We start from the raw sequence: 14,459 nt of genomic DNA, 5'->3' as shown, positions 1-14,459 counted from the left end.
GAGGCTCGGAGGGAGATTTAAATCAAGTCGATACGCAGTGTGTGAACAGCGAAGGCTTTTTAAGTCGGATAAATAGATAAAAGCATGCCACTCATTGGGAAAAGAGAAACAAGCAGTGGGAGTGAGATGAATTATGAAGAGTCTTTGAAGAGTTTGGGGCTAAGCTACCTCCAGTTCACCAATGATTCAGACTAGAGGAACACAGCGTCTTGATTTTGAGCCATTACGAGGTTTCAGATGTTTCGAATACCATGCAAATGGAAACCTTTCCCCTAGTGAACAAACCGTTATACTGTGAAAACATTATGATTATTATATAAGTATTGAGTCAATACAGAAGAAAGGCTCATTTAGATGCTAATTTCTTTTATTCATGCCATCATGGTCGATTTAATTCAGCACTTTCAAGAAGATTCCACAAAAAAAAAAAACAGTCTTCACGGAATAAAAGCCCGTTCTGAAGGCGGTGTGAGTGCTCCTCTGGAGCAGGATCTCTCAGCCGTGGTCCTCAGCTGCATCTTTTAGAGGTCTCTCTGCTCCGTCACCGACACACCACTAGCCACCCCGCGCCTGATAACAAACACTCATCTGAATGAGGTGCGTCGGGACAGAGAGACGCCATAAACATACCGGCTAATGGTTCCCAGAACCAGCCTGTGCCGTGGCCGTGTGACGACACTCAGAGCAAGAAACATCTGTCTGAGAGAGCGGAATAACTGTTGCTGTAGTTTAATAGTAAAAGTGAATTATACAGACATACGAGGGACGTTATTAAAAGGCAGCATTTGGGGTTAAAAAACATTGACATTTCTTTACTTTACATTTTCCCTGACATTACGGTATTGATTGTTGAATTCAGCGGTTGGCTGCTCTGAAATAGGAACATGGAAAAGGGCAAGAAACGGCTCGGGTTGCGTCTTTAGCTGAGTAATTTCACACAGTGGCTCTTTGTCAGAATAGACCACATGGCGGCCGGCCCGCTGAGCCCCTGATGTAGAGACGAGGTGAGGAGTCCAGGTCCATGCTGTGTCCCTGCAGCGGACACTGTGAACGATGAAGTGATGTAGACAAAAGCGAACAATCCTACTGCACCACTTCTTTTAACAACGGCGATTAACCAAAGAATAAAAATCTGTAGATTTGCTAAACTAATTATATGTTAAGAAGAGAGACAAACGAACATGGCAGAATGTTCTTTAGGCTTTTCAGGCTTTCTAAGATGAAAATTGACTACAAATTATATCTTGCATTGTGGTCTGAAAAGGTTGCTTAGTGAGAGGGAAAAACTGTTCTAATGTCCGTAATTCACATCTCAGTGTGACTTCCAGGACCTCCGGTCACACACAGCCAACAGCGAAGAGGCAGAAAGCCATAACTCCAGAAAGAAAATTTTCAAACCACAGGCCACATCCCGTCTTCTCCTCTCCTCTTTGTTTCCTTCATGACAATAAGAACAAAGGTTCATCTCTTGGTGAGCTCCATTATTCATCTCTTGTCATTCCTGCATGCTGACGTACGTAATAACAGCCGTCCCGTCTGACTCGGAGCAGGTTGACATCGACCCGAGTTAATGACGTTAACAGCGCAGCCTGCCATCAAACTTTAAGATTGCTGTAATTTCCAGGGATCGACCGATGAGAAAAGAGAAAAACTTTCCCTCCAGAGCGGAGGTGTTTCTGAACGCTCAGGCACAGTTCAGGGGTTCATCAAACCAAAATACCACCAGGTAAAACTACAAAATAAGATAAAATAAATAACTATACGTATATATCTGACTGGTCGATAAAATAGTTACAATATATATCGTAAAAAATAAATAAATAAAAAAAGCTGCTAGCAGGTCGTCGCTAAGCGTGTTAATGTTTGGCCTGCCTCAGCCGTGAACCTCAGCAGTACGCTGACCCATCCCAAAAGCTTTTACTGGAGATTCCATCCATCCTCCGCTAAGCAGAAATATACAATCTGGAGAGAACACACAAAAACTAAAAGACATTTTTTTTCCCAATGCAATGAAAATATTTCAGATCTGACGTGTCGAGAAGAAAAAAGAAAAGAAATCCTGTGTGCGGCATTAGCGTGGCGTCTGTGTGAGGTCTCATGTCTCAACAGGTTCCGTTGCAGACGGGCTCCAGCACCGTGAGGCTCTCAGATGAAAACGAGAGAGAAGATGGACAGAAAATGTCTTCCACGGATTTTTTTTTTAGCACATTTAACGTTTGTCACTCATAATGACGAACTCGTCACACACAGTTCCAGCTCAAAGCTTGGCTCCTGAAAGGCGAAGACGCCAGGTTAGAGACGTGAGCTGCTTTTCCCCCCCGTCTTCAGATTTCAGTGTTCAGAATGGTTCCCCTGAAAGCGATTGTTGTTGGACTGTTAAGGACAGCAAATCAGTGTACCAAACATCAAAGTGAGTCATTCAGCAGGCAAACGCTGATTAGTTTGTGAGCATAATGGTTAACGTTGTGTGTCATACTTCTGTCTGATGTGGAGGGGGAAACGCAGCTTACTCATTTAACGTGCATCAGCTAAAATGTGCACGACCGAAATCTAACGATATTATGTGCACAACGGCAAAGCAAGCAAAACTCACAAACTGTGGCAAAGCGACAGCGGGGGAAGACAACATGTTGGTAACATGTGGAGGACAAACTTGAGCTACTGTTTCAGCAGGATGAGAGTCTGCTGTCTGTGGCAGAGTGCAAGGATCCGTCCCGGTCGGCGCTAACACACTCGTACATCCATCAGCGTTAACTCGGCGAGTTCAGACTGTTTTGATCAGCTGCCTCAAAGTCACATTAGCTCAGTGAGCCGGCACGCAAGGCTCCAATCAACACCTGTCAGCCTCCACTGCTGCAACTGTCCGCACGGATAACTCGGCGTTTTGATACGTCTGCGTCAGAACAGGATCCTACAAACAGCCGAGACATCAAAACTCCGCTCGCCACTGTCCTCTTTATTGTGTGCTGAGCGCGAGCCAATTAATTTGACCCAGTTTTACATGAGAGAATCCTTTAGGTAGCCGGGGCTCTTTGTGCGTCCAATCAGAGGCTGTGGCCTCGACGGGGAGTCAGTGGAACGCAGAGTGGACTCTGGTCAATTAGGCTCCCTCATGCAACGCCCACGCTAAGGTATGTGTCAACCTAACAAATGGAGCCGTGCACGGAACTGGTGGCAATTTACCAGCTGGAGCCAGAGAAGAAAAGATGGGGAAAAAAGCAGGGCTCGCAGGATGTTTTCTCAGCAGCTGACGAGGGAGAGCGATGGCCAAGACGCTCACATATGTTCGCAGCTTATTAGGCCGCAGGAGGGGAGACGACTGCAGCTCTGTTTCTAAACCATCCTGGTAAATAATATGGATTCAATGAGTCGATCAGGACAAAAAATAACCAGCAGCTATTTTTTCCTTTTTTTTTTAATGGTCGATTTAGGTCATTTTGAATCAAAAACAGAGATAAAATGCCAAATGTTCAGCGATTCCAGGCTTTCAAATGTCAGCGGTTGTCTTTTCATGTTTCCCTGTAAACTGAATAGCTTTGGGTTTTGCACTAAAAAAAGAAAACTTCAGTAGAAAGTCAGACTGTGATCTTATTTTGTGTCATTTTTATTGAACAGATCCAATGACAAAAGGTCATGTGGACAGATTATACTATTCAGTTCTGTGCAGTTCTTTAACTGGAAGCAGAATTTATTTGCATTGTTCTATCCTGAATTTCAGACTGGAATAAGGTCATTCACTATTTCTTCCATTAACCTTTAAATTATGGACAAAAAAGACAAGAGAAATACTGAGAAAAAGGGTAATGTGACCATGAGCTGATAAATAAACCTAGTTTAGTGTTCACCTTGTCACTTTTTATTCAGAATTTAAAAAGATTCCCTGATAATGAAATGTAATAGCAGATAAATGTTATTGCATCTGCCCACATTAATAAGATGAATGCATCATTATATCTGAACAGAGCAGGAGATTAGCTGGCCTCTTTTAAATTTTAGACCAAATTGGGCTGTGTGCATGTTCCCAGGAGGGGCTCGGTGGTCCTGCGCTCCGAGCACTGGACTGTTCATGTGGATTTTCCAGATTGTGACCATGAATAAAACACATTATTTTTGAAGCCATTAATATTTTATTCATAACTTATGAGTAAAGTTTGAAGATAAGAATGAAGCAGCTACTTTGTGGCAGTGACATTTTATTAACTACATGGACAAGATACTTCACTTAATGTTAGAAGTTGAATAAAGCTGCTGTGCTGCAGAGCTGAGTGTTGCTGTGAACTTCAACCAAATGTGTTATCTCCAGTTACTGTTTTGGTGAACTCCTGTTTAAATGCGACCTGTTCAACATCAGCCTGCCTCCAGAATACCTGATGTGATTTAATTACCTTTATGATGCTGTTGTCTGCTGGTCGCTGTAGTTTATCTCAGCTGTTTAGGCTCAAGTTTTTATGAGGTGGTTGAATTTTAGCAGGAGTGGATCAATACATTCGAACAGAAAGAGGACAATAATATAAAAATAAACGCACACTTGACAGATGTAACTGGAAAAGACAATCAAAAGCAATGCAGAAGCCACTTTCCTCCTCAAAAATGGTGACAGTTCATAATAAAATAGCTAGTAAAATAATACTGGCATCTAAAGCGGCTGTCACATTTAACTTTTCTGACAGAAAGTGAATCACAAACATGGAGAGGATCAAAATATGAAACAGTATAATAAGTGTTACATAAGGATTAATTAAAGTCTAGTCTCAGAGGCTGAATCCACTTGATTTTAAATTCGTCATGATGAAGTCTAATGGTCAATGTCAATTTCTCTTTCTTATGTATTAAAAGCATTTTTTGTCTGAATTCTTGCTTGTGTTGTACGTCACTTTGGACAAAAGCGTCTGCTAAATGAAACTGTAGAATTTTTATCCAGGTTTTTCAGTGAGGGCGACTCATGTTTCATCTTCTTCTGAGTTATAACTTTTCACATCCTGTTGACTTTTGTCGCATCTTATTTGCACTAATCTCATATTGAAGCAGACATGAGGGTGGCTCAGTGGAGCAGTGGATCAGCCTCCTGCGTGGCGTTGTGGCCTTTATCAGCCTGTTTGTACGTTCTGGCTTCCTGCCACTCTGGAAAGACGCGTTTGTCTTGTTTGGTTAATTGGTTAATCTGCTGATTGTCTGTTTCTTTGTGCTCCGACCTGCTCAGTGCGTCCGCTGTGTTTCACACACGGTTAACTGGGAATGACCCCGGCTCCCGGAGCTGGACCAACGCTGAAAGGCCGCCAAGCCGTCCTGCTACACCGATGCTCTGCCTTTTCACTGTCATGTTATATTTAGCATGACTAGAAGGTGCAGGATATCTCTGCCTGGTTATCTGAGCTACACTTTAACACCAATCTTCAACCGTATCCTGTCTATTAGAGGTTTTTTCATATGTTTTCATAGCCATAATTCCAAGAGCGATGATCGCTCAAAAATTAAAAAAGCTCCCTGAAAGCAGAGCGACTTCTACGATTTCCTCAATACGTCCAATCAGCATTCACAGATTCTGAATGCGAGCTTCTCAGTGGCATTAAAAACACACACTGAAGTTAGAGGCAGATATTAAAAGTTGAGAGGTACAAAGACTCACTCATTTCACTTTTTGATCATTATTTTAGATTTATTACACATCCGCTCAAAACTGTCAACTGTTCTGTGAACAATCTGAGCTCTTAAGCCGCCAGAATCAAAGATGCGGCGTCAAGAAACGTTTGCTTAACTTCATCTCTCTCAGCACGCTCCGAATGAGACGGTGGGACGGAATGAGACAAAAGCCTTCCGTCTCTCACACTCTGGTGTGTGAAGAGCTTTGACTTTGACTGGGGTGTATCTCCAGGATCTGCGGCGGCTGTCGTCTGGTCGCCGCCAAAGCTTCACGCCGATGCTTAATTCTCACGCAGAAGCCTTTCGGGAGCGCTGTTTGTTCCAGCGCTGGACCACGACCGACTAATTTCTTGTTTAGTTAATCATGCGATACATAATCAGAATTACCCTAAGCTCTGCGAGTTATTCTCTGAAAAGGGATATAGCTGGCCGGGAAACATCAGCCTGCACCGGAGCCAAGTGGCTCCCGTCTCATTAGAAACCAGCTGTCAGTGAACACAATCAGCTGAGGACATGACAATATTTTAATAGCCTGGCCACAGAGAAAGGCATTTCTACAAGAGGGGGATGAGCTTCGCATGCCAAGTCACCTTGCCACTGTCCTCAGGCCAATCCCAGCTATCTGATGGGAGGCAGTTATGAGCTTCACGCACCGAGGGGAGCAACTCCACTCTGATTTATTTCTGTTAAAGGCCGTTCAAAATGTCCAATATCTCTCTCAAAACATCCAAGTGAAAAGATCCTAAAGCCAACAACATATTAACTGAGTTATTTAAACATTTAGTGGCCAATTAGTCACGGCTCTTCTCGTGAGGAGCAAATGAGCTGCTGCCGTGTTTCATCAATACGTCTCTGGCTCATTTAAAGTCGCGTCAGGCCGATGGGTTTGTGATTGGCCGGACTTGCTTTTGACAGGCCGCTTAGCTGCGGTCCCCCCCCCAAAAAAAAAGAAATCCATCATGCAAATGAAGACACATCAGAAGAGGACGAGGCTGCAGTGGCTCGTCAGCGAGCCGCACGCTGAATTCATCCGTTTGGTTGCGTTGAGCGGTTACGCAAATCACAGCACGGCACACGTAGCATCACGCTACAGCGGATCCAGCCCGGAGAGCGCTTTAAAACACACACTCAGGTGTCCTCTGCATCGCTGGAAGAGGACGGTGAAGTTTTCAAAGTTACTGCAGCACTCAAAACTAGGTTGAAGATGCATCCGTTGTCCCGTTTGTCTTGTCTAATGAAGCTCTTCAGTCAAAACCCCGATTTGAAACAAACACATGCTGACATAAGGGACAGACGCTGTAACCGTCTCTGATTTCCACACTGGGAGGGAGCCAACATCTGGGCAGAAGGGCGGCAGCAGCAGCACAGTTGACGGGAACAAGATTGGCCAAGTCAGAAGGTCCTGAAGGGCTTTTTGGAGACGAGCCTGGATGTATACGTTTCCAAAAGGGGGGAATTAAATGTTTAATACATCGGCCATTGATTTACAATGCCAAGCTCAAAGGAAAGCTTAAAAACAAGAGACGTAGAGGTATTAATTATTAATGATTGCAATGCTTCATTAGAGAAACACTGGATTTCAATGCATTAATTGCAAACGCATGCAAAGCAGCAACAGCAGCATAAAGCCAGGAAGGAGTGCTGGAAGCAGGACTCTGCAGCCGCTCAGACGTCAAACACTTTTCTGTCTATTCTGGAGCCGTGCTGACTTTAGAGAGGCTCAAAAGAGGACCTACAATATTTATTTTTAATAGTCTACAACTTGCCCAGTGAAATTCCAAGTTTTACCTTTCAGACAAGCTTCATTGCTTTTTTGATTATTACACTTTATTTACACTTTAGCCCAAAACTATTGTGAATGACATCCTGCTGCTCATTCATATCCACTCGTTCCCTCCTGTCATTTTCACCCCCACAGGGGACAATAACCATTAAAAGAAAGTTTAAAAAAAAAAACTTCCCTGCAATTCATTTCAGAGCATTCAACCATGCAACAACATTATGCCCTCTTAAGATGAAGAGTACTCTGCTAAAAAGGGACCTCTGCTTTAAAAAAACACACACACACAAGCAACCACAGAGGAATTCACAGCAATAAAAATTACATTTTTCATGAACTGTCAGCTGCTTGTTACTGCATTTAAATCCAGAGAAGTCCAAAGGAAAGGAGGCACATGAGGCTGGAAGCCTCCTGAACGCAAACACGTGAGATCCGAGCAGACTAATAGGAGTTGATAACGAACTGTAAATCCCTCAGGAATTAATCTAAGTAATGCATTTGGATGCTTTTAGCTTTAAACCAACACGGATTTAAAAAAAAGTAGGGAGTGTGAAAAGTTCATGCAGGTATGTTGGAGTGCGTCTTTAATTGACGTGAATCATCAAGATTAAGTAATGAAGCGTATGTGGAGATGAAATTGTTGAACACTTGACTTGTTTGGAGTTTTTTTTTAATTTTCTTAACAGGTTCAAATGAGTTTGAAGAGAAGTAACGTGTCCACTTTGAGTCGGAAATACGAAGTGAAGCAGATTAGACACTTTGCTTGACGGTGGTAAACTCCCACGCCGCCGAGTGACGGAAATAATTAGCCTACCTTGGAAAAGCCACATGAACATCAGCATGGCTCGGAGTCTGCTCCTCTTCTCCATGGCGCACCATCCACCGGCTGCTGCTCAGCGCGCACTCCTCCTCCTCCTCTTCCTCCTTCTCCTCCTTCCTCCGCGCAAACTGCCGCCTAATTGTCTTCAGGTAACAATTAATGACCGTGCTCCACAGAAAGTGCACGCGCAGCTCGCGCTCCTCTTCCCATCCCGCCTGCAGACTGCGGCTGACATGGCAGACCGAGCGCAGCGCGCGGCGCACCGGCGGCTCCGCTGCGTCCCGCACTCAACAAGACGCGCTGCGCTGCGCTCCACGGCGCGCGGGCAGGCAGGCGGTCTCTTCCTCCTCCTCCTCCTCTCCTCCTCTTCCTCCTCCTCCTCCTCCTCCTCCTCCGTGCTCAGTCCAGCTCCTGCCGCCCGGATCCTTCTGCTCCAGCTCTCACGGCAAAAGTCAAGGAGCTTATTCACCTGCCTGAGCTGCTCGGCGACGCCCCCTGGCACACACACACACACACACACACACACACACACACACACACACACACACACACACACACACACACACACACACACACACACACACACACACTCAAGAAACTCCTGCAGACTCACGTGCACATTTATCATCACCAATAATAAAACGCCATCAGATCATAAACTGTCCTGGAAAGTCCAGGGAATTCTCCAAGTTGGAAACTCTTCATGGGAATCATGGGAATGAACCAGGAAGTTATTAAAGCTTGGCTCTCAATAGGGAACTTTAGTGAAAAGATATCCAGATTTCATGTGAACACAGTTGAATATCCATCCCATTCATCCATCACATGCAGGATCCTGGAGCACTTTGAGCGTGAAGCCTGTGAACACAACGAAGTACACAAAGTGAAGAGAGTTTTGATGATATTATGTCTTGATAGATTTAACTAATTTGATGTTTTACTCGTTTAACACGCAAATGAATATAGATATTAGTATTGCTGAATGTAATCATTGCATCGATTCAGTGACAAAACATAATCGATTGGAATGAATATTTCCCAAATTCCCCAGATTAACTTCCCATTGAAATTTACTGGAGCAAAGCTTCACACCTTATTATAGAACATATTGCACCAAACCATAATGTGCAGGCTGCAGAGATGTATTATAAGTTTCAATATTCCCTGTAGGAGGGTGACATATTGTGGTCATTAAAAAACAAAAACCCTCAGCCCAGCCTGACATGGTCCCCAACACTCTCAGACATGGCTCTTACTTATTTCACACTGTAATTATGGCTCCTCTGTGTGGACATATGGTTTAGTTAACAACAGCATTTCTCTAAAACAGTTTGCTTCAGAGTTTTGAGAAATGGTGCAGGTTTGATGTGGGGTCAGGTGGATGTCTTTTCCCCCAGAAGAATAAACTGATAAACTCCTGAGAATAAAGAAATGATTGAAGGATCACTCTGTGTTGCATATTTTCTTATGACTTACCTTAGTTTAGGTGTAGTCAAGGTGATTCACTTTATTTTAACCGTTTAATTGGACGTTCATGTATTGTAATTTTCCCATTTTCCATTTAAACAATCAAAAAGGTTATGTGTTTTTTTTTAAATGCACAGTATAAGGATGGAGTTTTGGTAATACAAGTCTTAAGGATATCAAAGATTAACAACTAAAAGTTTCTGATTTGTTTCATAATTTTTATGCCGTGCCCAATGTTTCATTACTTATCCTCATTTAGTCATTTTGACCAAAAATACCCTGCTAGCTGTCATCAAAGCCTCATTTTCCAATCTTTCTCTTATCAAAATACAAGATCAAGCCTCCCTTTTGATATATTATAGCAGTTTTTGCCAGGAAGAGGAAGTGATAGTAAATGTCTGGAGGGCATCAGGATTAAAGCTGCGGATGCGTCACGGGATGAAGTGAGACATGCTTCACTTCGCCGTCAGCAGGACTGACTTGTTTCAGGATCAAGAGGCGCTCCTCTTCCAGCTAAAGTGGAGTTTGGTGAAATGCTCTTGAGCGGGCAGGACGGAGAGAGACAGCAGCTCTGCGACTCTACAACTGCTTTTCTGTGCAACTCAAGTCACAAACGAACAGACGTTTCAGCAATTGGTTATTAGTTCTGCCTTTCTGCAATAATACTATAATTATACATTTAAGTTGGAAGTTCACCCAAAATGAAATGGTAATTACACTTTTCAGAGAACTTTCATACGATCCGACTTCAAATTTATAGTGAAACGTAGCAGCTTTGTTTGTTACTTTGTGAAATATAAAACTTTTGTTGATCAGTTATAGTTTTGAATGATCACGTCTTTGGCAGAGATGGATTATGTCTCGGATACATTTACAGCTCAGAACACCACCTGTCTCTGTCCTCGAGTCAAACTCTAATTTGTTCTTTGACACTAAACAAACTTCTGTGGAAGAGAAGGAGCATGTCAGGCTGAAAAGAAGTCCAATATTCCTGGATTGAGAGTTTTGTCTCTTCGGGGAGTCTTCAGAGTTCTTACTGGCGGGGTTTTGCATGCCCTGCATGAGTTTCCTCCAGTGTCCTCCCCAAGGACTGGAAACTTTATCGCCGTCTCGTTCCTGCACGGGATAAAGCTGCAGAAGATGGATACACTGACACAAATGTAGGAACAAAGGAAACAAATTATGTGAGCGGCATGCAACACGAGCCTGAACAGCTTGAGTTTCACTGTCCTCTCTGAGCAAAGCTCTCCTGATGCAGCACTTTCAATGGGTCTGCAGGTCCAAATCATTTATAGCTTTACAGGATATTTAATATAAAACAGCGGTTTCTTGTTAAAAAGAGAGTGTTAAGGTTGAATGCTGTCTTTCTGCCTAGAAAAATAATGGTGCAAATAATTACCTGCTGACTAAACCCAGAAGTGGACATTAATGATGCACTCTGTTCATTAATCTGTTCAAACTATGCCGCTGCAGTGAATTCATGTGATGCACAAAAAATGTTTCACTGTGACTGAAGATCAAAATAAAACAGTGATAAGGTGAACTTGTGAGGAAAACACAGACAATAAATTTCTTTCTCCAACACAAATCACCTGCTGGACGGTTGAACGTTTGACACCAACACTCTATATTAAGAAATAATGTTATTAATGTTATTAATAATTTTAATGTTCTTGCTCAAAGCCTTAATTTCCATCTTGAACTGATCTTAAACTTGATGCATCTTTAAAACCATCAGCGTATGAATATGCTGATGATTCAAGTTCCTGTTTTGAAAAGGCAAAACGACACGGTAAATGTCGCAATCTGAACCCAGAATACATGAATAGTAAAAGTGTCATAATTTATGCTGCGTAGCACTGACACTGTGAGAAGCTGCAATGTTCCTGTTACCTTGGAAGAGCTGAATTATAGATATATGCGACACAAATCCAGTGTATTAAATGTTTAAATGGCTGTCAGTGCTGTCTTGCACCTGAAAACACAATTATGGGATACCACAGTGACACACTTTGTTGTGCAACTTTACATCAGTGTGGTGGGATCAGAGGTTCAGGAACAAGAGGTCACACATGCATATTTCAGATATAGACACCTCAGCATAGATGTCAGTGTGTGAGATTGAAGACGTAAGCTCATCTCACTGTTTCGGGATACTTTTTTCTTGATGCTGCACGAAAACTGACTTTGAGCTGACATTTCAGCATCTTGCACATGTGATCAAACAGCTGCTTGTTAGGACTTCCAGCAGGTTTTGCATTCATGTTCATGCGTTTCTACGATCAATCTGAATGCTGCAGTTTGAGCAGGTGATAGGAAGACATCTGGACACATGAGAGAGTGAAAATATTTAATCCATACTACATGCAAATAAATATCCAATAACTTTATCTCCAGGGACTACAGCCAAATCTGTCACTGATTAAAGATTTTGTGCAGATGCAATCAACCTCTCACATCTTAACTTCAACCATTGACTTAATACCATTAATATGTCCTCCTATATACCCTTGAAACTCACCTGTGTCCTCATAAATGTAATGTCAAGTCGATTACCCTGCGTCGCCTGACGCATTACAAAGTCTAATTCAGGGCCGAGCCGAGTGTCACAGGTAAGACGCTCGGCGCAGCCTCTTAAACATGAGAACAGTAGAAGCTCTGGGGTTTCAGATCGGGACGTAAGCCTGAGTCTCGCCTCGGCACACAATAAATGCGATGTCAGGTGAAATATTAATGCAGGTGGTCTGATGCGATGCATGTTTAATGAAATATAATGGGTTTATTACATGATATTAAGCCTAACATGTTCTCTGAGAGCATTTTCTGCACCTTAGCATGCACCAAATTTGACAATTAAACACGCTTGATGCCACCAAAGCCCATTCAGACACATGGAGACACATACGTAATGCACTGTATGTGTTTTTCTGTGTCTTATATATACTTCAATAGAGTCACTGTCAGATTGTCCTGACTTATTTATGTCGCTCTCATATTTTAGAGCCTCGGGTCTCCTCTGTTTCTTCTCTTGTTGTCAGATTTTATGAGTGAACCTGCTGAAGTTTTTTTTTTCTCTTCTGTTTTTTAATAAAATATCATTTTATTGAGTGTCGATGTGAGAGAAAATTTGATTTTGAAATATCCATATGCAGCGCATGCAGACAAGTTGGGGAGTTTGGTAACACAGTGGAAGTTAACAAACGTGTACAGCACAGAGCAGGACAATCACACCAAACAACACAACTGTACATAAGCATCTGTTGAACTGAAAGGAAAAACGAAGAAAGCAAAGGATTAATGATTTATGTTATTATTACATTCTTCTTCTTCGAATGTAAACATTATAAATTAATTTTTTCAGTTTCTTTCTGTAGCTTCTAATATAATGGAATATTTTTTTAATCAACAGTGTTAACTTGTTTTTAAACAGCCTTGTGTGCAGTAAAGAAGAAAAGCCTCCTGACAGAGCAGTTGTGATATATAAATATGATGTGTTGCAGATCTGGACACATTCAGTGTAAAGCTGTTCTGTAACTTATTCCCAGGTTCCCTCCATGAATGCAAATGTGTCTCATCTTTCAGCGTCGGCCGTTTCATTCAAATCAAAAATACGTCTTTATGGCTGCATCTCTGAGCGAGCGCGTGTGGAGAGAAGTGTCATTGGTAGACGACGGTACATCAGAAAATAGATGTTACAGCCATGTGTGAATAATTGATTTCTTAAGTGTGAAGAAAGCGCTGATATGAAACTGCTCTGCTTGCATGTTCGGGCCTCCGCCGCCCGGTTCCCCTTCGATGAGCCACATTTTCAGTAGGTCAGGTGGATTTCTGTGAGTTAGTTCAGCAGAAATCACCACCTGCGCTTTCATGATGAATTAGTGCTCAGGAGACCCAGAAATGACAGAATCTAATCTGGGCTGGTATTTCAGGATGTTTCTGCAGTGGATTTCTCCAGTATCTCTCTGATATGTGCCACACTGGGACACTCCCTGCAGTTTTCCCTCAGTACGTCCATTGTTGGAGACGACGCTATCTCCGAGCCAGATGGTGGAAGGTGAGCTCGACCTTGACCCAAAACTCAGGCAGAGCAGCCATGACTGGACCTCTTTGTGCAGCCCGTGTCCTCCTTGTGTTTCACAGAGGAGCAGACTGATGGATGGCTGGAGCTCTGCTCTCACACAGGGCGGAAGTTAGTTGATGTTGTCTGCCACCTAGTGGTGCGCAGGTGCAGCGCAGCCCTCTGCCTGCTCTCCATCACCTCGACCTGCCTCTGTGTGCTCAGCAGAGCTGCTGCTTGGCTGCAGAGGGGAGCAGAAGCTGTGTTGGGGTCAGCTGTCGCTGGCAGGCTGCGCAGACACTGACAGGCAGTCATTCACGCTCACGCTCCTACCTGGTGGCGGTCGGTCTCCTCTCTCCTGACCTGCACGGTTCAGGACAGAGGGAGGGAACACCCAGAGGACGTCCACGTGAGAGCTGGACGCACACGCAAGGTCCTCCCAGGAGAGGCTGCAGCAGGGGAATTCAACCCACAACTTCTTTATTTCACACACTTAATAACATTTTATACTATGAAATGTCGGTCATGCAGTGGTTAAACCGCGTGTATCAAACTAATTTCTTATGAAGGGTCTCACACTTTTCTTATTTGACCTGCAGAAGTTTGCGATGCTGAAGTTTGCAAACCTACGTTTTCCTGTGTTCATGGATGTTATTAATATTACTCTGCTGTGATTGAAAAGCTGCTGCATCACA

The 14,459-nt window shown here is 43.1% G+C and overlaps 1 protein-coding gene across 1 annotated transcript in view; it reads right to left on the bottom strand.

The window, feature by feature from the left end:
- Positions 1–8,523, bottom strand: part of esamb (endothelial cell adhesion molecule b) — a 50,802-nt gene extending 42,279 nt beyond the window's left edge. The window contains exon 1 of the mRNA XM_030108209.1: positions 8,235–8,523. Coding sequence (XP_029964069.1) covers positions 8,235–8,289 — 55 coding nt within the window. The 5' untranslated portion in view covers positions 8,290–8,523. The remainder of the gene's footprint in view (positions 1–8,234) is intronic.
- Positions 8,524–14,459: the final 5,936 nt, after the last annotated feature.

The sequence above is a fragment of the Salarias fasciatus genome, chromosome 14 (genome assembly GCF_902148845.1).
Source record: "Salarias fasciatus chromosome 14, fSalaFa1.1, whole genome shotgun sequence".
In the NCBI taxonomy this organism is placed as follows: Eukaryota; Metazoa; Chordata; class Actinopteri; order Blenniiformes; family Blenniidae; genus Salarias; species Salarias fasciatus.
Note: the sequence above shows the minus strand (reverse complement) of the source record. Positions and strands in the feature narration are given on the sequence as shown.